The 24329-nt window shown below is 36.5% G+C and overlaps 1 protein-coding gene across 4 annotated transcripts in view; it reads right to left on the bottom strand.

The window, feature by feature from the left end:
- LOC136027201 (kinesin-like protein unc-104) overlaps positions 1-23982 on the bottom strand; it is a gene marked incomplete at its 3' end in the record, with an annotated part of 138385 nt that extends 114403 nt beyond the window's left edge. For 2 of the 4 annotated variants that reach the window (XM_065704218.1, XM_065704221.1), the window contains 2 exon segments: positions 5816-5983; positions 13670-13773. In XM_065704218.1, coding sequence (XP_065560290.1) covers positions 5816-5915 — 100 coding nt within the window. 4 annotated transcript variants of the gene reach the window in all.
- Positions 23983-24329: the final 347 nt, after the last annotated feature.

The following is a 24329-nucleotide window of genomic DNA, read 5'->3' as shown; positions in this document are numbered from 1 at the left end:
CTATATCCCCCATTTTTAAGCGATTCATCTCCAAATCGATATATATCTTGACAGATGCCACAGCAGGAATATTAGGTAGGGTTCCATTTCAATCCCGAGGAATATAATTAGTAGTCTGTAAAATATGAAAAAAAAACTGCGACAGCCTAATTAATCTTAATTTCAATTAATTTCAAATCTTAATTTAATTCTCCCATTTATTGCTCAATTCTTGTTTACTGGACCTTTTCTCCGTTTTGTTTTTATTTATTGTTATAAAACACAACAAAGAAACAGAATGTTGGTTTGGAAAAAAAAATTCAAAGCGTCAAGAAAACTAGGCTGAAGATTTTTTTTTTTTCAAACATATAATATATATATATATATATATATATATATATATATATATATATATATATATATATATATATATATATATATCTATATATATATATATGTATAATCTAAAAAAAGCTTGATAAAACGTAAAAAAAAAAATTGTGCAACAAAAAATATTGACAAATAATCAGATGTATAATTCGAAATATACACATGTGAACTGGATATTTAAAAACAAAACACAACTGATTAATAATATTAATTTATTCTGGAAACCTAGAGGGTTACCACCCTATTCTTAATACTTATTCTAAACATATTCCTCCGGGTAAAGAAATGTTAGGGGATACACTCTTCTACGCCCCGCTAATACTCAAAGTTGATTAGAAGAACTTTCCAATATACAAAAAAATGGCATTTTTTGCAGCCTATGCAAAATATATTTACGTAACTAGGTCGAATAATATCCCCGTGTCAGTAGGATCTGAAAAGCTAGAGTTATACTGGTTTTAAGCACACGTTTCATTTCCTATCCCTCTTAAGGTTTCTCAAAAATATGTGAAAATTTGTCACATAGATAAAAGGCCGAAAATGTATATCATCAACGGTGTCTTTGAGAAGCAGAAGATGAACAGAATACTAACATTTATGATTGCGTTCCTGAATTCATTACACAACTTTTTATCCAACCATGTACTCCACTTCTTCCGAAAAGGGTATCATTTTGCTCTTTGGGCTAATGACAGCAAGGGAGAGGGCGTTTCTCAAAGCGGCCATAAACAGACATAGATTATAAAATCAGCGAAAGAGGAAAACAAATATCCTGGTGTCCGAGCACGCAGTATCCGTCCCGTATTGAAAAAAATCGGTTTTCAGACAAACTTTCCTCGATGTTCTGAAGATATTAGTACGGTCAGGTGAACAAAAATTTCTCGGTTTAGCTCAAATATTAATTCACAAAAATCTCTAAACTTTTCATTCGACCAGCTAAAAAATTATCTTTGAAATACTACAAAAAAACTCGCTTCCTTCCTCTCTTAATTGACACCACTGATAAAATGAATTTTATCATTAAGCACTTTAAAATGAATTTATTTAGAATAAGTGACGTTAACATTCATTTTATCAGAGAACAACTTTTTTCAAACTCATCCGTCGATATTTGCGACGAAAATAATGATCATATTTATATAGAGCTTCGAGTGGCAAATCAAATGGGCTATTTATTTCTTGGCTATCCCTTTATGAACCTTTCCCAAACTATAATCCCCCTACAAAGAACTCACTGCAGCAGAACGTCACATGAAACACAACTGAAAATCCTCCTCCTTCACCATATTCTATTTTTTAAACAGGCTACACGGCTTCATCATAATCGATGATATGTCGCTAGGCTTGGTATTTACCACGCTATTTATTTTTAAATGTTTATTATACCTACTCTTGAACACCTCAAGAGAAAAGTTTTCCGTGATTACCCTTACTGGGACCATAGTCATACTATGGAATGACTGGGTCATTCCATAGAGCGACGGATCGTCGAGCAAAACTTGTCTTCAAACATTCTTGGCGGGGTATGCCCTGCACATGGCAATCCTGTCAAGCTGTACCTTGGCGAGTTGATCGCAAAGCCTTTATTTTATCTGGAACGAGTTTTAAGACATCCTTAGATGGAGGGCAACGCATGTATTTGTAGAACACTGACATTGAAATCACGTCAAATCGATCCTGAATCGACTGGAGGAGCTTTGCATCAAAGTTCCTAGAAATTGCTGCGCGAACTCCTCGATTTTGGACACGTTGAAGAGGAGCGATATGACTAATTGGAGCCCCAGCAAAGGGAGGACATGTAAATTCCATAACTGTTCTGATACATGACGTGAATAGTGTCAAAATAGACTCGTCATGACTTCTCGTTTCCGGGAGTGGGAGATTTTACTTTGCTGAGGTGTTCAGCCCACGTGAGATCCAACGAGAAATGAGCTTCAAGAAGGCGTATTGTGCCAACTCTTGCTATTGCCTCTTCTTTGAAAAGAAAAGCACGGCGATCTTTCACATTCCACGCCTTAAAAATTAAGAGCTCCTTTGTTTTTGGTGGATTGAAACAGACAATACACTTATCCGTCCAAACCTCAAATTTTTTTCAGGTCGGCTTGAAGCTCCTTATGGAGATTTCTGGGACCTTCGTCTTTGGCGATTGAAATTTTTGTCGTAGTTTCATCAGCAAAGTGGTGAGGTTTTCTCACAAGGCTATCTCCTATATGGTTTATGAACACCAGGAAAAGATTAGGCCCAAGAAATACTTCCTTTGAGCACTCCGGCTAAAATCCGACTTCCTTTTGAAATGAAGCCGTCAGAGACGACCCTTCTAGATCTCTGGCCAAGGAAATCAGCATGCACCTCGTATAAATAACCGTCAACTCCATAGGCTATCAATTTGCATAGAGAGCCCTCGTAGTATACGCGATCAACGGCTTTTGCGATGTCAAAGGAGCGAATGCCATGTCCTTGACACAAGAGCTCGACCGGTTCTTGGTACAGCGCAACTGGACAGTCCAAAGTAGACCGTTTTCAACTCAATTTATAATCACTGTGCCACCATATGGAGACAAATTTTCTCACGCTGAAGTGTTCCGAAAACGAAGGAAATGTACACAGAATAATTTGTCGTAGTCTAAAGTGCATATCAAGAACCAGGGAATAGCCACATAAAATAGGAAAAGTCCAAACCAATAAACCTAGTTGGTACTTGAAAGCAATCCGTTACTTTTCATAGCCATACTGCTATAAATAGACGCTGCTAAAATACAATAAAGGTACACCATTCAGTAGAAGCACATAATGCCTCATCCCTGAAGACAACCATGGTCTAACAACCAATAATTAATGAAAACTCCCTAACTCGTTTTTGAATTCTGTTCTCTCAATTCGTTTGATAAAATAAAAGGTAGCCTAATTTGCAGAAGTTTCTTACCCCTTAGCGAAGAAGATGGCAGTGCTCTGCCAACCTATTCATACTGAAACGCCACTCTATGTAGTGGATATGAAACTGAATTTTTCGTACCCTCAAATGCATCAGAAGCAAATAATAGGTACACCAACCAACAAAAGATGCTAACTCTCATTGCAAAGATGACCAGCCAAATGTTACTTACATGTTCCTTTCTTTTCTAAAAATTTTAACAAGATTTTTGTACCACACACTGAACTTTTAAAGTAGCGTATTGCTTAAACTAATTTTTTACAAAAAAACGGAAGTCATATACTATGATCAGCTCATCATGGACTATCGATCAGCGTTGAAAAAAAATATATCTGTCTAGGGTCAAAAGTTGATTTTCTTGCCACGAGTCAAATTTAAAATATCAATACTTAGAAAGGAGCTAAGGGGAAGATCCAATTTCTTTGGCGACGAGGCTAGCTAACCGTTACACATCATAGATTTAGTCCAACTTTGATTTAAAACTGGTGCCTGTCTGCTCAAACGAAGTTTTCCAGTAGAAAGCTAAAGTATGACTCAATGGAACAAAGCCTTAGCCGCATAATTTCAGATAAAACGCTCCTATGTAGACTATAAAATTCCACGTCAACTCATAATCTGTAGGCTCCGGCTGAAGTAGTAGCAAAAACTGTCCGTTTTGGCCAAAGGCAATAATTATGCGCAGCTTTCCAAAATGCAATGTAATATTCATCAATCCGGTCAGAGGCTCACACTTTCCGTTAAAAACGCGAAGGTTAGACCCTACCCACCTTCCAGCAATAAGCTGAAATAAGGAAGCAGAAGAAAAAGAAGCACAAAACCAAAGTGTTACTTCTACAACACAATTTTCGCCTTTATTTATACATTTTTATTTATTTTATTCACAAAAAGAAATGCAGAATGGTCTAAAAAATTATACTACGACAACCTATTCTAGTAAATGTGTCGATTACAAGAATTTAGGCACTCACTTTATCCACTGAGGTAGGAACAACTCCGGACCTTAAAAAACCGAAATTAGGGCACTAATTCTTCTTTTTCCCCACGTTTATTTTATTCTGACAACCCATTCTTGAACATCTCACGAGCCCCTTACGCCTGGATCGGGTACAGAGCCCCAAAAGTTGAAAGCCGGTCAAATATCTTTAACTTAAACAAAGTTTGGTTGATATTGGTCAACGCCTTAAGAATGCCCCTTTGACAAGAAATTGGGGACCTCTGCCTTTCGAGGGAGGTCAAATTGAATCTGGATTCCAAAATTCACAATCAGGACACTAGTTTACTTTCTACCAAGTTTGAGCAAGACTTTCAAAAGTTACAATTAAATCTAAAGCCCATAGTTACCACAGGGTTGGTCTAATTTTTGACAAGTCCTATTAAAGGATGTCTTGAAGAAAAGAATCTAGGATCAACCTCCCTCCTCCGAATAGAGGTGAAGTCGTTCCGCGAATTCTAAAGAGGAAAACTAGCACGTTCAAAGTTATGACTTTCCTGGGTCAAGTGTAAACAATCTGGTGGATGTCTTGACGAAAAGAATTATAAGTCCCCCTTTCCTTTCCCAGAATAGGTTAGACTAGTTCTTAATCTTCAAAAGAAATAACTAGGACATAACAACTTACTTCTCACCAAGTTTTGTTGAGATCCAAAGACTCAGTCTAGTAGACGAAGAACCTTGCCTTCCTCATTCCTCGCCAAAGGACGGATCGTGCCAAAATACCCTAAACAAAAGCAACAACTAGGACACTTTATTTTACTTCTAATATGTTTGGTTGAGATCCACAGGGGTTCATGAAGATATCATGATAACAAATACCGTAGAGATCGTTTTCTACTCATTCTGGTGGTAGATAAAAACTTTAGAAAACCACAGCACACTTCCCATAGAGATCAGATCGACCTTGACCCAAAAAAGAAAAAGAATGCGCTTACTTTCTATAATACTTTCCTGAAAACGGGTAACCCATGCTGGTTGACGCGTTATCACATAATTCGAGAAAGAACTCACGAAACATAAGCTAAGACACCATGTGATCCCAAAGAGAAGTTAACTTTTGGAGCTACAACAATTTCATTTTACTTCCTGTTTAAGCCCATACTATTTCGTAGGCTAGACTAAACCTGATATTTGTTCTGGAAACTTACTGGAAATTAAGTACACCTCAGAGGAACTTTTTAATCACAATAAAAAAACTTCGAATCTTTATCTCCTACTTTCTCGAACTACATATCAATGACCAAGTAAAGAAAAAAAAAACTACTAAAGCAGCACAAAGTTTTTCTCACTTCCACGGTGACTAACCTACCACCTAACACTTAAGATCTGCAATTAATACCAACAAGAAGAATAAAGAAGAGATCTAATCACCCCGTCCCGGCTTTCTCTGTCTCGTTCTCCCTCGCTGATTCTGTTTCTCGTTCTCTCTCTAATTAATTATCACCTCACGTGGATGATATATCTCTCACATGAATGATATATCTTTTCTAGGACAAATTTATCAGAATAAAAATTTGACTTACTGGTTTGATTGTCAATCATTTCGATAATGCAAGCACAGTCTTTAGAACGTTCTCGATTATTGAACGGCCGAACCCTAACGGCTACTTTAACGGACGACATGATGCTGTTCTGCTTCTTCAAAAAAGAGATTCAATAGCAGCACTAAAGATTAATGTAACTGCATGTAACTGGAAAATAGAATCGGTAATCACTAAAAAAAAAACTACTTTAAAACTAGTAAATCTAGGCCAATCGTGAAGAGCTTGAATATACTAACAAAAATTTAAAGGGACTTGGGTTTTACCGGAACGCAAACGTTTTGCATGTAGCTTTCGCTTTGGTTTTCTGGGTTCCTTCTATAATGAACGAAAAAAAAAACGAGAAAATTTTTCAAAGGATGGCCAGTTAGACTGCACGGTCTCAATTCCAAATTCCTAATTAATTTTTTTCTGTATTTGCATTACAACCCCACGTGCAGAGATTCTTGACCACTACCCTGTCAAAGATCAATAAAATTCCAACAAAATTTTACAATGATAGCTAGCGAGGTTTCCCCCTACTTCATTAATAACTTACGCTATGTTAATTTTCTGATCTCACTACTAATCGACAGTACTGTAAAAAAAGAAGAAGACACAAAGTTAAAATTGGTACGGAGTATTAAATAATGTTTGAATATGATCAAAAAGCTTTAATGGGTCAAATCTGCAAAAACAAAAACAAATCGTCTTTGGCGACACTGTTTTACCAAAGAAACTAGCAAATAATGTCCCACTAAGCTCAAATATATATGGATGCGAGTTTAGTTGCACCATTTGTAAGAAGCAGGAGGGCTATTTGAATTTTCCAGCTACTTCTACCTTTTGTTTAAGAAAAGATTTTACGATAAAAGAAAAGAAATCAGTGAACTTTTGTCTTGAACTCAAATTTTTTTCTTTGTTCCATGAATTTATTCAGGGTTGAAACGTTTTGAAATTATTCAAGAACAACTATGATGATGTCCCTTCCGATCGGTCATCACTGTTACGTTAGGGCGTACTTCACAGGCTCATCGTTTTGCATAAAAACGTTTTTTTTTTCGATTTCCGTAAGAACAGCTTTGGGTTCAGAACAAAATACTAATCGTGGTAATCATGAAAAATGAAGTTAATTGTAAAACCATGTGGCGTCATTTCGGCATCAAAAAATAGATTTTTTCAAAAACAAGTAGGCTAAACAACTACATTAAAGCTTAAGATGATCAAATTACCCGAATAACTGAATACCGTCACCCCATCAACACAGCATCACTAAGGTCAACACAACACAGCATCGCTTTACAGGAAATTAAATAAAAAAAACATTTTTTTTTTTAACGGAAAGTAAGGAGCGACATTAAAACTTAAAACGAACAGAAATTACTTCGTATATGAAAGGAGATGCTTCCTCATCAACGCCCCGCTCTTTACGCTAAAGTTTAACTCTTTCTCTTAACTCTATTTTTTAAAACAGTAAAAAACTATAGCGCAAAGATCGGGGCGTTGATGAGGAAGCATCTCCTTTCATATACGAAGAAATTTCTCTTCGTTTTAGTTTTAATGTCGCTCCTTACTTTCCGTTAAAAAAAAATTGTTTTTTTTTATTTGATTTCAGAACGTTTTTGAATCAATGCATGTTTTGATTTTGGCTCTCCGCAGATGAATAATGAAAACGAAATTTGCATTTTTATTTTTTTTTTTGCTAAATGGCTTTCTCATAGTTTTGACCGAATGATTTTGAGAAAAAAAGGAGCGGGGGAGGAGGCCTAGTTGCTCTCCGATTTTTGGTTACTTAAAAACGAAACTAGAACTTTTAATTTTTTACGAATGTTTTTATTAGTAAAAGATATACGTAACTTACAAATTAGCTTACGAAGCGAACTTCTGTATTATTATGTTTTTATTACGTATACAAAGGGGTTCACCCCCTCGTCAGAACCTCGCTCTTTACACTAAAGCTGAAATTTTGTTCCAATTTCTTAAGAATGACCCCTGAATCACAAAAGCCGTAGAATAAATAGTTGAAATTCATCATGTGCTTAATAATTTCAGTTCGTTTTAAATTTTAATGCTTCTCCTTACTTTCAGTTGAAAAAACTTTTTCATATTTATTTTTTCATTGTATTTTTTAAAATAATGCTAGGTAATCCTGCGCTCCCTTCATAAAAATTTTCTTCCCCCATGACAAATTCCTCCAAGGAAATTTCCCCCAACACATTCCCCTCTTCTCACCCCCCCCCCCCCGACCTAAAAATCCCCCTGAAAACGTCTGCACACTTCCAATTAACCATTACTATATGTAAGCACTGGTCAAAGTTTGTAACTTGTGGCCCCTCCCACGGGGACTGTGGGGGAGTAAGTCGTCCCCAAAGACATAGTTATAAGGTTGTTTGACTACGCTAAATAAAATGGCTATCTCAGAATTTTGATCTGGTGACTTTGGGAAAATAATTAGCGTTGGAGGGGGCCTAGGTGCCCTCCAATTTTTTTGGTCACTTAAAAAGGGCACTAGAACTTTTCATTTTCCGTTAGAATGAGCCCTCTCGCAAGATTCTAGGACAAATGGGTCGATACGATCATCCCTGGGAAAAAAAAACAAAAAAAAAAACAAACAAATAAACACGCATCCGTGATCTGCCTTCTGGCAAAAAAAAATACAAAATTCCACATTTTTGTAGATAGGAGCTTGAAACTTCAACACAAGGGTTCCCTGATACGCTGAATCTGGTGGTGTGATTTTCGTTAAGATTCTATGACTTTTAGGGGTTGTTTCCCCTATTTTCTAAAATAAGGCAAATTTTCTCAGGCTCGTAACTTTTGATGGGTAAAACTAAACTTGATTAAACTTATATATTTAAAATCAGCATTGAAATGCAATTCTTTTGATGTAGCTATTGATATCAAAATTGCATTTTTTAGAGTTTTGGTTACTATTGAGCCGGGTCGCTCCTTACTACAGTTCGTTACCACGAACTGTTTGATAACGCATTTTCAACATTTTATTTGAAATATTGAATCTAATTCAATTTTTGGAAAATCAATAAAACATTCGTAATTACCAATAGGAAATTTGGCATATCGTAGTAAGATTTCAGTAGATTGCGAGCAACAATTTGAACGTTACAAACGAGCATTTTAGTGTGGCATGAGCCCACAAAATTTTATTAGGGGTCACTTTAAGTTTTACCGTCCTCTTTACTTCTGTTTGGTAAAACTTCATTTTAAAATTATATCTATGCCCCTATAAATTTTTATGGCACTTGGTATTAACCAAGTGACATATAGGGACCGCAAATTCTGTCGGTCTGTCCCGGTTTTGCTACTTTAGGCACTTCCAGGTAAGCTAGGACGATGAAATTTGGCAGGAGTATCAGGAACCAGACCAGATTGAATTAGAAATTGTCGTTTCCCCGATTTGACAATCTGGGGAGGAGTGGGGGGACGGTTAAGTCGGAAAAATTAGAAAAAAGGAGGTATTTTTAACTTATGAACGGGTGATCGGATCTTAATGAAATTTGATGTTGGGAAGGATATCGTGTCTCAGAGCTTTGGGGGAAGTTGGAGTGGGGATACCTAAAATCTTGGAAAACGCTTAGAGTGGAGGCATCGGGATTAAACTTGGCGGGAAAAATAAGCACAAGTCCTAGACACGTGATTGACATAACCGGAAAAAGTAGCTCTCTTTGGGGAAGTTGGGGGAGGGTCAATTCTGAAAAATTAGAAAAATGAGGTATTTTTAACTTATGAAGGAGTGATCGGATCTTATTGAAATTTGATGTTTCGAAGGATATCGTGTCTCAGAGCTCTTGTTTTAAATCCCGACCGTATTCAGTGACATTGGAGGGGAATTGGGGGGGGGCCTAAAATCTTGGAAAAGGCTTAGAGCCGACGGATCAGAATGAAACTTGGTGGGAAAAATAAGCACAAGTCCTAGACACGTGATTGGCATAACCGAAACGGATCCGCTCTCTTTGGGGGAGTTGGAGGGGATGGTTATTCTGAAAAATTAGAAAAAATGAGGTATTTTTAGCTCACGAAGGAGAAATCGTATCTTAATGAAATTTGATGTATGGAAGGAAATCGTGTCTCAGAGCTCTTATTTTAAATTCCGACCGGATCCAGTGACATTAGGGGGAGTTTTTTTTGGGGGGGGGGCCTAAAATTTTGGAAAACGCTTAGAGTTGAGGGATCGGGATGAAATTTGGTGGGAAAAATAAGCACAAGTCCTAGATACGTGATTGACATAACCGGAACGGATCCGCTCTCTTTGGGGGAGTTGGGGGGAAGGGTTAATTCTACAACATAAAAAAATGAGGTATTTTTAACTTACGAAGAAATGATCGGATCTTTATGAAATTTCATATTTAAAAGGACCCTGTAGCTCAGATCTCTTATTTTAAATCCCGATCGGATCCAGTGTCATAGGGGGGACCGGAAATCTCGGAAAACGCTTAAAGCGGAGAGATCAGGATGAAACTCGGTGGTAAGAATAAGCGCAAGTCCAAGATAAGTGACTGACATTACCGGACTGTATCCGCTCTTTTTGGTGGAGTTGGGGGGGGTAGTTCGGAAAAATTAGAAAAAATTAGGTATTTGTAACTTACCAACGGGTGATTAGATCTTAATGAAATTTGATATTTAGAAGGATCTTGTGCTTTAGAACTCTCATTTTAAATCCCGACCTGATCCAGTGACATTGGGGGGGGGGTGAGTTGGAGGGTGAAACCGGAAATCTTGGAAAACGCTTAGAGTTGAGAGATCGGGATGCAACTTGATGGGAAGAATAAGCATAAGTTATAGATACGTGATTGACATAATTGGAACGGATCCGTTCTCTTTGGGTGAGCTGCGGGTTGTTAATTTGGAATAAATTTAAAAAAATTAAGGTATTTTTAACTTAAGAACGGGTAACCGGATCTAAATGAAATTTGATATTTAGAAGAAACTCATGTCTCAGAGCTCTTATTTCAAATCCCGACCAGATCTGTTGAGATTGGGGGAGTTGGAGGGGGAAACCGGAAATCTTGGAAAATGCTTATAAATGTCGTAGATTCGTGATTGACATAACCAGACTGGATCAGCTCTCTTCGGGGGAGTTAGGGGGTGGGATTCAGTGCTATGGCGAGTTTGGTGCTTCTGGACGTGCTAGGACGACGAAAATTGGTAGGTGTGTCAGGGAGCTGAACAAATTGACTTGATAAAGTCGTTTTCCCTGATTCGACCATTTGGGGGGCTGAAGGGAGAGGAAAAATGAGACAAATTAAGGTATTTTTAACTTACGAGTGGGTGATCGGATCTTAATGGATTTTGACATTTAGAAGGACCTCGTGACTCAGAGCTCTTATTTTTAATCCCGACCGGCTTTGAGCCTCTGATTTTCCTTCTAAACCAATCGATTGATTCTTAAAATTTTGCTAGAGCTTATGCCATATGAGCTCTTGGCTCTTCCGACCTCGTCACAAGTGCCATACGTGCTCTTAGCTCTTGTTTTATGTAAATACTGTTATTTGTTTCTCCCACAAATGAGAATTACTACCCTGAGAAGGACTGCTCCTTATTTGTCTGGGACAACCCTTCATTTTCAATATCAAAGGTTATGTTTGTTTTGCTAGAAAGGGTAAACTGGTTATTATTTTTACTTAATGTTCTGATGTCAGAAAATACCATAAGAAATGCTGCGCAATGTAAATCTAAAAGGAATATTTTATGTTACACGTCAAACTGTTGTTCCATTTACAGGTAACAGGGGTAACAACCATTATATTGTCGCTCTTAAAGTTGCTAATACAAAAAAGAAAAGAAAAAAGCGACTAGTAAGAACTATTTCCAGTATTTGAAGCCTAACTCTCACAGCAGCTGTCAAGCCGGAGCGTGACGTACTTAGCCTAGTTTGAAAAAAAAAACCTTAATGTTTCGGTGACGATGCTGTGTAGGAAAAAAAATTCAGGTTAAGGTATTCAAAAATTTGGTTCTTATGCAGATGATTCAAAGGTGGCTTTTGAGGCGGGAAACGGCCAAAAAAAGGAAGGGCTATATCTGCCTAAGTCATGAGCATAGTAACTACAGATCCACTTATCTGGGACTTGATTCATGTCAAACGATTTCATGAATCAGACCGATCCAAAGAGGGCCTAGCCAGCCTTCTAACCTCATCCATTCTACACACGACATCCTAAAGAGGGTTTTATCCACACCGGATTCGGGACTAAGATGAGTAATTAGACTAGAGAGGTCCTTGTATATTTTCATTAATTACCATTAATTTGATTTGCTACTGAAATTTGTCTATTTAAATCCATTACCTTAGCCACTTGAGCAGATGATCCAGCGGCTGCAAGTTACCTGAACCATATTTTATAATCTTATTTTTCTAGCTTTAGTTAGTAAAGAGAAAAAAGGGCATGTTTACAAAATAAGTTCTAGCTACCTGTGATGGCGTTGCATGTGACACGATGCCTATAAAACCAACTGACGCTACGTTGATGCTGTCATTACAATTGAAAACTCATTTGAAACGTCAACGTTCAGAGCCAAACTTGAGATCATTTCTAATACAGCGGTATATAGTATCGTTTCTGTATATTTTTTGTACTGGGGGATAAGGTGGAAAAGATCATCGACTCTTTTTCAAACAGTTCGTAATGACAAACTGTAAGTAACGAGCGACTAGGCTCAATAGAAACCAAAACTCTAAAAAAGGAATATTTATAACAATTAATGCATCATAATAAATAGATTTTATGCTGATTCCAAATATGTAAGATTCATTAAGTTTAATGTTACTTATTAAAAGCTACAACCCTGAGAATATTCTCCTGATATTCGAAAAAGGGGTGAAATACCCACAAAAAAGTCAAAGGATCGTATTGAAAACAATACCATAAAATTTAGCATATCAGAGAGCCCACCTGTAGAGGTTATAAGCTCCTATCTATAAAAAGTAAATTTGAGTTTTTTGCCAGAAGAAAGATTACAGATGTGTACTTATTTACTGTTTGTTTCCCCCTAGGGCGATAGTATTGAACCAATGCTCCTAGACGATCGCGAGAGGGCTCAATCGAACGAAAATTAAAAGTTCTAGTGCTCTTTGTAAGTGAACAAAAAGACAAGCGAGCAGCTATCCTCTCTTCATGCCCGCTTTTTCTCTGAAGACAACTAACAAACTTTTGAGATAGACATTTGTTCAGCGCAGTTGAAAGGTGCAAAAACTATGCCATTGGGGATGATATGAACCTCTAAAGCCATTGGGGAAATGGCTGTTAGTTATTAAAATTTACTATTTGTTTACATATAGTATTTGCTATTGGAAAATGCAAAGAGAATTTTTTCGGAAGGAGGGATTTCACGGGGAGAATTTTCCATGGGGGTTGGTTGACTTTCAGATGGTTTTTCACAAGGGGGGGGGGATTTCCCAGTATGATTTCGAAAAACACAAGAAATTAAATAAAAACAACACATTTTTCAGCTGAAATTAAGCAGCAACATTAAAACTTAAAACGAAAATAAATTATTTCCGTATATGAGGGGCCTGCCCCCTAGCTTTTTTCATGATTTTTAAAGACCACTGAAACCCAAGGGCCTTTGAATAAGATCAAGAAGCTTTTTTAAAGCACTGAAAAACCTTAGCATGAGGAGCAAGGGATAGAGGAGGGGACATTCTCTCACATACGGAATATTCGCTGTTTGCTCCAAGTCTTAAGGTTGCTCCATACTTTAAGTAAAAAAAACTTGCTTTTTTTTATTTATGATACGTAAGAGCTCAAAAACTAAAAAGAGGCATATAAGATTTACATTAAATGCCACAGCGCGCATAACCTGAGAGTATCAAGTTCACACACTAACTGAAAAAAAACTCACCCAGCTATATATAAAGGGTCCAAAACAAAATAAAGACCGTGCATAGACTATTTTACTTGCCACAAATAAGGGAAACTCAAGGAGAACTACAAGTTTGAGACGAGTATTTCGTTTGGCAAATTATTCTATCTTTGAATCAGCGCAAGCTCTAATCTAAACAAAGATCGATACCAGTTCTGTCTCTTAGGGAAATTTTTCCCAAAAAACGACAAAGCTATAACAGAGTAACTGACGAGAGACGGCAGAATAATATCAAGGAGCCTCTTATTTTGGAAGAATAAACCACTGACATTGCAATGTAACGATCCTAATAGCTGTGTTACAACATTAACAGCATTTGCGCCATTTGGACGATTGTTTAAGGTTTTTACGCATATAATTTTCCAAAGCAGCACATTTTCAAAGAGAGTTAGGCTCAGAAAATTGCTCCTTTCTTTGAATTAATTTAAAAAACTTTGTCCACAAGACAAGTTTTTCAAAGAAAAGTAAAGAACTCCCTTAAACCAAAAATGAGCAGAAATAAAGTCAAATAATCTTCCAAGTGTAAAACTACCACACATCCCCAATAATAAATAAATGAAACCCAAAACGATCAAAAATTACGATAAATAACCGAGTCAAACTCAAAATGAGCAAAAATTAATATGAATAGGACTGACAACTCCCATGCCTTCCCAAGGCCAAAACATAATTTGAAAAAAAAAAAACAACTAAAAAACCGAAAAACGTAAATTGTCAGTTTAATATAGATATAGTGATACTTATTCCTTAAAGTTTTCATAGTTTTTTGTTTATTTGTCAAAAAGTGATAATATCTAAAATGTATTTTGTTTTCAGTAAAGTGCAAATTTTCGCACTGAAGTTTCACAACCGATTCTTCCATAAGAACTTCATATACCCCCAGGGCATAACTTACAACTGTTGTCCTCAGACTCTGGGGGATTATGTCAACCCCAAGGGCCTTGCTAGGTGATTTTTGGACTGTTTTTGAACAAGCGGCTATCTCAAAATTTCTATTTTGATATTTCTATTTTTATGCATTTCTAATGGCTAACATAAAAACCTTGTATGTACCCGGGGCATAACTTAAAACCTTTGTCCTGAGGGCTGTGTGTGTGGGGGGGGGGTTCGTCTTCAAAGACATAGTTACTGGAGCTTTGAAATACCTTGAACAAAATGGCTACCTCAAAATTTCGATTGGATGTGTTTGGGGAAACGGCGTTCTTGGGCGACTGGTTGCCCTATGGCTATCTTGAAATTTTTATTCGATGTGTTTGGGGTAACGGCGTAAATGGGGAGGGTTGCCCTCTGATCACTTTCTACTATCACTTTCTACCAATTAAAAGGGGCACTAACCCTTTCAATTTCCAATCGAATGAGCCTCCTTCAAAGTTTTAGCGACAAATCCTTCAATACGAAGTGCCCTGGCCTAAAAAAAGAACAAAAAAAAACAAGTAAATAAATAGATAAATACTATATTCTGCCCACATCGCTCTTTACTTAGGCAGCGCTTTCCACGGGTTTTCACTTTTATGGGTGCAGTGCCTTATACCGGTGATAGGCGTATTCCCTCATGAAATATTCCTCCCGCGGAAAATTCACACACATATAAAACTGAGCAGCCGAAGAGAAAGTATGCAAAATAAGGACAATGATGAAATGAAGGAATAGTCCTACATTTAGGCAGAATGTATGGTGGAGAATATCCTATAGCATTTATTTTACAGTTTTATTTATTTTAATCCTTTTTCGTTTTTTTTTGGGGGGGGGTAAGTTATCATAGCAAGGTAAGATAAAGGTTAAAGAAAATAATTTAGAAATGTGAAATTGTGGGCAACTGTAGAAGAGTCATTCTATGATGGAAGTGCAGAGACATAACAGGCTGAGACTAGGAGGCACGAATAATTACTTCTGGTGGACTTGGTCTGGTACCAACCAGAGGCGTCATTAGCCAAAGTGTTTGGATGGGGGGAGGGGTAATCGATTTTACCGTCTGACTAGGCAATTTACCTTCTGATTTGGATGTTATTGCTATCAAAATTACCTCGTTTTTATTATTTACCGAGTGAGACATCTTCTACTGATGTTATATCATACATTTTGATCAGCCCATTTGCCCTAATAATCAAAGAAAATTAAGGCAATAATGGGGAAAGAGCTTCCTTACGCCTGACGCCCCTGTTGCGAAATATATTTCATTTTACCGGTTCTTCTCTTTCAACAACTCGTGATAACGAACTGTAAGTACGGGGCGACTCGGCTCAACAGTAACCGAAACTCTACAAAACGGAATTTCGATATTAATAGATACATAAAAAGAATCAGCTTATTATGCTGATTCCTAATATATAAAATTCATCAAGTTTAGTTTTACCCATTTACGAGCCTGAGAAAATTTACCTTATTTTGGAAATAGGGAGGATACCCCATTAAAATTCAAGGAATCTTAATGAAAATCACACCATCAGATTCAGCGTACCAGAGAACCCTATTGCGGAAGTTTCAAGCTCCTATATACAAAATGTAGAATTATATTGTTTTTGCCAGAATAAAGATCACGGATGCGTGTTTATTAGTTTTTTTTCCCAAAGGTGATGCTACTGAAATAATGTTCCTAGAATATCGGGAGAGGGTTCATCCAAATAGAAATTGAAAGTTCTAGTGTCCTTTTTAAATGACCAAAAAGATTGGAGGGCAACTGACCCCGTCACATGCCCCCTTTTTCTCCAAAGTTATCTGACCAAAATTTGGAGATAGCCATTTTGGTCAGTATAGTTGAAAAATCCAATAGTTATATCTTTAAGGGTAAAATGAACCCCTGCACCCGTGGGGAGAGGCCTATACCATATGAAATTTTCCCATTATTTACGCATACTATTTTTTATTGGTAAGTATACGGACATTTTTCAGGGGTGGGAGACTTTCGTGCTTGGGGTGAGTTTCTATAGTGAGAATTCTCCTTGGGCAGAGAAATTTTCGAGAGGTGAATTTTCCAAGGGAAATTTTACATTGAAGAGATTTGACGGAATTCCTCTACAAAATTCCTTTTAATTGTCTTAAATTATCTTTGCCATCTCAGTTTTGCCTGTGTAGACGTTCCGGGGGAATTATCCAAGGGCTATTTTCCACATGTTGTGATTTCCAGGAAAAAAATTGCCACGGAAGGGGGCATTTCCAGAGTGATCGAGGAACCAATTAGAAATTAAATTCATTTTCAAATGTAAGTATGATAAGGATAATTTTTCAGGCTAAATCGTCCACAAGAACTTTTACGGAGGGGGGATTTTTAGCGAGGATGGAACTGTCTGGAGAGAATTTGCACTTTACGTAGGACAAAGTATCCACGGAGGAGTTTCCCGTGGGGGGAGGGGTATTTCATGGAGGGTGAGCCAGATTTACCGGTATTATTTAAAAACAATCAGAAATTAAATGCAAAGCAAGTTTTTTAACTAAACGGTTCAATACTATCATCCCTAGGGAACCAAATAAAACTAACTAGCAAAAAAAAACGTTTTTCTTCAGGGGAAAATGCAAATTTTGTACATTTTGTAGATGGGAGCTTGGAATCTCCAAAGTAGGGTTATCTAATATGCTGATTCAAATGGTATGATTTTCATTAAAATCACTTAGTTTTTGGGGATATTTTCCAATTTTTTAAAACCAGATAAATTTTCTTATGAGCGTAACGCAGTTCAACAAATAATTTTTAAATATTAGCAAAAATTAGTTTAGAAAACGATTTTTTACCCTATTAGGTGTTTAGGTTGATTGCGTTTGAGGTGTATGAAGGGTCAGAGCAAGATAAGCGAAAGGGCTTTAATACAGCTGAGGATAGAGTGGCTTTAAAGCTTAAGAAAGTTACAGTGTGTCATTTTAAAGTAGATGTAGCAGAAGTTTTTAAAGTTTAAATTACTATATAAATAATATTGCAATCTAATTTCAATCAAAGTAGATATTATTACTGAACCGCCGGTCAGGGGTTTAACTAGACTCTCATTCTGGTTCCTCAAAAGAGAGTTTCTGGGGACTACATCATTCAAGCCATTCACATCTGATACAGAGAATACAGCACAGTTTCTTAACATAAAATAATGTTGAGCCATCTGGCTTTAGACAAAAATTGCCTTTGAATAACAGGAGATGGATGTCCAGGATGGTGCTTAATTTGGAACTTGTCCTTGGATTTCAAAATAAAATCTTATACTTCAACTTTTGATACCCCAATTGGAGACATTCCTCTCTATCTAAGCCTGATCTTGGAGGGGAGCATCTAAGATTTCAAGTGATGCCTACATAATTTTACTGGTAACGATCAAATCAATGTGTTCTTCCTGCTCCTTTTCTGCAAGAGCTTTCGCCTTTAACATGGCTTAGTGTATGAGCATGAGCATCCCAACAAAACGTAATATAGTAATCTGGAGGTTAAGTCATTTCAACTATTATTTTCTCCTCATTCGGTTCTATTATCTGCTCAAAAACTTAACAATAGCATTAAAGGTGTCCATAACGTTGTCAAGTTCTTGGACTTCGAAGCCCATCTTATAATTGGTAGATTTCTTAGTTTCAATATCAATTCAGCTCTCTCAAATGCTTGCTTGTAAGCAGTAGCATGCTTCATCCCTCTTAGAAGATGACCTACAGCCTATGCAATATCTTGAACATTGTACTGTTGCTACTAGCATATTTTCACAAGAAAGGTTTACTATAAGCCATGGACTAAATACAACATACTTTCCTTTCCAGTTGACTGGATAAGTATGCCATGACACCTTGTTGAACACCAGACATGTTGCTCACATAATCATAGCCCTGGGCCAATTTTTTCAAGATTTCATTAATTCTCTCAATATCTTGTATTTTAAAGAATAGTTTCTTTTGCTTTTTCTTTAATCCAACAAGCACTACAGTCAATAGCCTGTCCTAGATGAAGCCATTAATAATAGTCCATTACAACTAAAAACCTGGAGATGGATCACAAGGTTTTCTCTGTAAATACGGTCTTTAGAGTTGGTAAATATAGTCTAGTGAAGTGTTATCTGCAGTGATCAAGCATGAAAAATAGTAGTGTTCAGAGGAGTTACAATCAGGATTTTGTTGTGTGAACCATTTTATTTTTGTTCTGTAAAATACCAATAAGACAATCCATTGTGTTGTTTTTCATTGTTTGCTAAGGATCCCAAGTGATGAAATATAGGTCAAAAGAGGCAATGACGTTAGGGATTTGGTGAAAACTTCTTCACTGTCATCAGCCACATCTCAAAGGAGTATCTACTGGTTACCCAGTGTCTTTACTATGTCTATTAGGACCATTTACTCTTGTTAGTTTATAATTACTTCCTATTGCTGGTCCTTTTCAAGGGCTTGATATATTTATTAAATTTTGTTCTAGTACTAACCCCAAGTTTACCATAAACTACCATTTTGATGGCAGACGATTGGCACTTTGAAAAAGGGTTATTAACTTGCCATAGTTCTCAGCCCATCAAATTATTATCACATCTTTTCCTTTTTTCATTTTGATCCAGAAGAATACAACATACATTCAAAGCAGCAGTCAGTCTTTACTTTTAGAAGAGAGGGAGGAGTCTGGTCACTTTCCTAGGCCTGTGCCACATCTATCTTACTACCAACAACTTGCAGCAGCACTAGGCTGTCTGAGACCAACATAGGCGTACATACTCCTCTTCCACCGCAATTTATTCAAACCTTAGTTCTTTACTCTCCAACTGCAAGGTTTCAATTTCCCTTAAATCCTTCCTTAAATCAGTGAAGTTCTTTGTTTGTTGACTTAACATCAGGTCATGGTAGATGCAGAGATGGTCACTGGTACCAATGGGAGGGTGGTAATCAGTGTCTACTAATAAACCTGGCTTGTTAGTGATTGTTGAATCTAGTATTGATAGTGGCTGGTTATTCTTATACCAGGTTAGTAAGTCTATTAATTTATACAGACTGGCTATTATTTCTCAAGAGCTCAACAAGTGGATGACTGGCACCTGAACTTTTTTGATACCCTAAGCCCCCAATTCGTTTGAAATCCAGAAGATTAAGGCCTCTGAGGAGAATAAAAACCTTAGTATCATGATTGGATGCTTATTCAGCCAACTGAATTAGTGCTTGGTTAAAGGCAGGCATCTAGTCAGCTAGGGCTTCGGTATATACAACATATCAGTAACAGTTTCCCCTTGTTAATGATATAAACAAAACACTCTCAACCAACAGGGAATAATCATGACTAACTGAAAAATCTTTGACCTGTATTCCATCTTTTATGTAGATGGCAATGCCTCTCCTTGGATTGGAAGAAAGATTTGAGAACAGTAAGTATCCCAGTATTTTGATTTGGCTGTCTTCCAGTGGGTTGTAACTACTTTTAGGGGTCAATTTGCAGATAAACAGGATATCATATTCTTCAGTGGTTGCTGCATGTCTAAATTCAGGGAGGGAGTTTATTGCTGCAGGTCTCAATCTTTGACCTGTATTCCATCTTTTATGTAGATGGCAATGCCTCTCCTTGGGTTGGAAGAAAGATTTGAGAACAAGCAGTATCCTAGTATTTTGATTTGGCTGTCTTTCAGTGGGTTGTAACAACTTTTAGGGGTCAATTTGCAGAAAAACAGGATATCATAATCTTCAGTGGTTGCTACAGGTTTCAATTCAGGGAGTTTGTTGGTCACTGTAACAACGTTCATGTAAAACAGCATTAACATTTTCCCTCCACTAACTGATTCATTATTATGTTTCACTTTTGGTAAAATTTTGCAGCTAATGTTTGTTAAGCTAGGGCTTAAGCACAAACGAAAATTATCTCTATTATCCTCTTCAATAATACTAGCATTACTTAAAAAGAGCTGTCTAGATTCCACTGTTTTTGTCGTCAAATTGATTTAAAATAACTAAATAAGAAAACAACACCAAAAAGGAAAATAAATCTAAAGAACTTTTCTGCTGGGTGAACTTTCTGGGGAAAATTTTTTCCATGGAGAAGGAAGTTACCTGGGAAACGTCTCCATATGTAAAATTGAGTAGGCTAAGAGAAAGTAAGACAAATAAAAGAATTTTATATTGGATTTCTGGCAAATTCTCCCACTAAGAAAAAAAATCCCCAAAAAGTCAACCCCCAGAGACTTCCCTTTCCACACAAAATTCGTCCCTCAAAGAATATTCCCATCAGACCCCCCACCCCCAAAAAAAATCAACAAAAAAAGTCTGGATACTTCCCAACAACAAATACTATATGTAAAATACTCCAAAGAACAGTTTAGGTCCAACTTATTTAATATTTTTATCAACAAAGCACCTACAATCACCATCATAAGACATTTTATCAAAGGCTTCAGTCTGATCCAGGAGGAATTAAATAAAAAAAACTAGTTTTTTAACAGAAAGTAAGGAGCAACATTAAAACTTAAAACAAACAGAAATTACTCTGTATATGAAATGGGTTGTCCCCTCCTCAATGCCTCCCTCTTTATGCTAAAGTTTTTAATTGTTTTAAAAAGTAGAACTGTGGCAAAGAGTCAAACTTTAGTGTAAAGAGTGAGGGATTGCAGAGGGGACAACCCATTTCATATACAGAGTAATTTCTGTTTGTCATGGCAGATGCAGAGGTGGTCACTGGTAACAATGGGAGGGTGGTAATCAGTGTCTACTAATAAACCTGGCTTGTTAGTGATTGTTGAATCTAGTATTGATAGTGGCTGGTTATTCTTATACCAGGTTAGTAAGTCTGTCAATTTATACAGGCTGGCTATTATTTCTCAAGAGGCTGGTTATTGTTATACCAGGTTAGCACAACAAGTGGATGACTGGCAGTAGAGCTTTTTTGATACCCTAAGCCCCCAACTCATTTGAAATCCAGAAGATAAAGGCCTCTGAGAAGAATAAATCCTTAGTATTATGATTAGATGCTTATTCAGCCAACTGAATCAATACTTGGTGAAAGGCAGGGCATCTAGCCAGCTAGGGCTTCTGTATATACAACATATCAGGAACAGTTCTCCTTGTTAATAATATAAACAAAAACACTGTCAACCAACAGGGAATAATCATGACTAACTGAAAAATCTTTGAACTGTCTTCCATCTTTATGTAAGATAAATTTTATATCTTACATCCTTTTCCCTGGGGAATGTGGGGAGATTGTTTTGTACAAAAGCATATCTATTGGACATTGAACTATGATAAATGAAATGGCTACTTCAAAATTTTGATTGGACAACTTTGGGGGAAAAAGGGTTTGGGAGGGAGACCCAGTAACTTTGTGGAGGATTTTTATGCTAAAGTGAGTTGAAATTATTGTGAAAAAAATTTCAGTGAGGATGGAATTTTCAGGAAGGGGATATTTCACACTGGGGGAACCTTCAACTTAGTGACATCATTTTCCACAGGGAATACAGGCGATTATTATCCCCAACAGTATATTTATTAGACCTAAAACTATGCTGAACAAAATAGCTACCTCAAATTTTAACTGGATGACTTTAGGGAAAAAAGGGGCATGGGAGGGAGCTAGTTACCCTCCATCTCTTTGGTCACTAGAAAAGGGTACTAGAACTTGTAGTTTCTGTTCAAATGAATCCTCTTCAAATACTCTAGAACCATTGATTTGAAAATCCTAATGATTTATAAAGAACCAAAAGGTCCCAGGATATTCAAAGAGGGTCTATTTGAATGGAAATTCAAAGTTCTAGAAAACAGTACTCTAAAAAAAAGAGAAAAAAAAATAGAAAGACACATTTTAAAAGAGCAATGAAACATAAGTGTGAGCTGTGCAACAAATTTAGAGCAACTGTGTATTGTTGAGTTCTTTTTTTAGTTTATTATTCATTAAAACTGCAGGATTAAAAGATGTTTAATCAAATAAACATCTTTGGCTATGAGACCTTGATATTTAAACTGAAGTTTGACTGTTTTCTAAACTCTTTAAGAACAACTGCTGAAACAAAAAGGCCACTAAATTGGAGTAAAAAGCTTTTTACTGAATTAAAATGCTTTAGCATAACAAGTAAGGGTAGAAGACTGGACAAGCTTTCTCGTATATGGAATATTTATTTTTCATTTTCAATTTTAATATTGCTCTAAACTTTCATTATATAGAAAATTACTTTTAAATTTAGTGTCCTACTGTTTTTGCAAATATCCCCTGCCCTCTTGCAACATAACTTTAAAAACTTAAGGAATACTGAGTTAGAATATGAAAATTATATCATTGAAAGACTTTAGTGTAATGAGCAACAGGTAGGAGGATGACGAAGCCCCTCTCATATATGGAATAATTTCTGTTGCTTTTAAATTTTAATATTGCTCCTTACTTTCAATTGTTAAGAATTGCTTTTTAAGTTTAATTTCTGAGAGTTTTGCCAAATAAGGCCTGAAAATATCTGCCTCCCCCTTTATGGAACATTGCTTCTGCCAATTAAAAAAAAAAAAAAAAAATCTTATATAACAGAGTACCTGATTTGTAATAATTCAAAGGATCATTTTATAAAATTTTTGAACTCTCATCTTGTGTTCACAAATGGTCTTTAACCTTTTGAATCATCTTTAATCTAGCTTGGGGTCCATAAAACTATCCTATACAGAAAATGCAAATGTCTTTGCTGTATAAAAAAAAATGTGGAACAAATAGTGTCACCCAGCATCCCATAGGAAAAGAGGAGACATAATAACAACTTCTAAGTTGCTGGGAAGCAAGTATTAAGGCATGTATTCTCTTCAGCCTTCTCATCTACTATAAGAAGACAAACCAGTAATCTGCAGGTCTGTTGTTGGATCAGACAAGAGCATCAACAGTTCTTCTCAATCAGTTCTGTATACAGCCTGTCTGAAATCACTGTGAGTTCTCAAATCCTAGAATCCTTCAAGAAAGGAGTTGATCAAGACTAGATCAATGCTAAATGGAGGGTAAACTGGGATATAAGATTGTAACCTTGAAATAGGCCTACCATTAACAATATATTCTATATACCACCATAGGTTCAATACCACCATATACTATATTTCCCAACACTTGAATCTAGGTAATATGTCATAGTTCTTTGTTAAAATGTGCTATGACGCATTTGCTATGCTTTGCTAAAATGAGACCCACAACAAAAATAAGGACCTATGAAGGTCATTTCAAGCTCCTACTTCAGTTCTTGAAAGATACTCCGTAAACTAGTGAATAACAAAACAAACTATAAGTTTACAACTAGAAAAAAATGGCTGTGAACCAACAAATGGTACTTTAACTCACAGTTTACAACTCAAAAATATAGTAGGCCTACACCAAATACACATTACACATTATAAAATCTTGAAAATGCGGGACCAATCCTAAAGTCATTGCCATGTAATTTTTAATTTGTCCTAGGATTGAATCCGCAAGCATAGACAAAACGTATGTACTAATACGTAATACTAATACAGACATCTAACTGAAACCAATCAATTTGGTGCTTGCGTTTGTCTATCCTCAGTCTTTCAGGCTTCTAGCAAGCATTAACGTCACCATGTATAGTCAAAAGGCACCCGGATATCCGACTCTTGTTTGTTTTGTTTGTTTGCTTGCTTACTTGTTGATTATATTATGTTTACAGGTGCTTGGGTCATATTGAACGATTAAATATACCAGACTACTACATGGTGTCAGAAGTGAGATCTGCAATCAGAAAAT

The sequence above is a fragment of the Artemia franciscana genome, chromosome 5, assembly GCF_032884065.1.
Source record: "Artemia franciscana chromosome 5, ASM3288406v1, whole genome shotgun sequence".
Classification (NCBI taxonomy): Eukaryota; Metazoa; Arthropoda; class Branchiopoda; order Anostraca; family Artemiidae; genus Artemia; species Artemia franciscana.
Note: the sequence above shows the minus strand (reverse complement) of the source record. Positions and strands in the feature narration are given on the sequence as shown.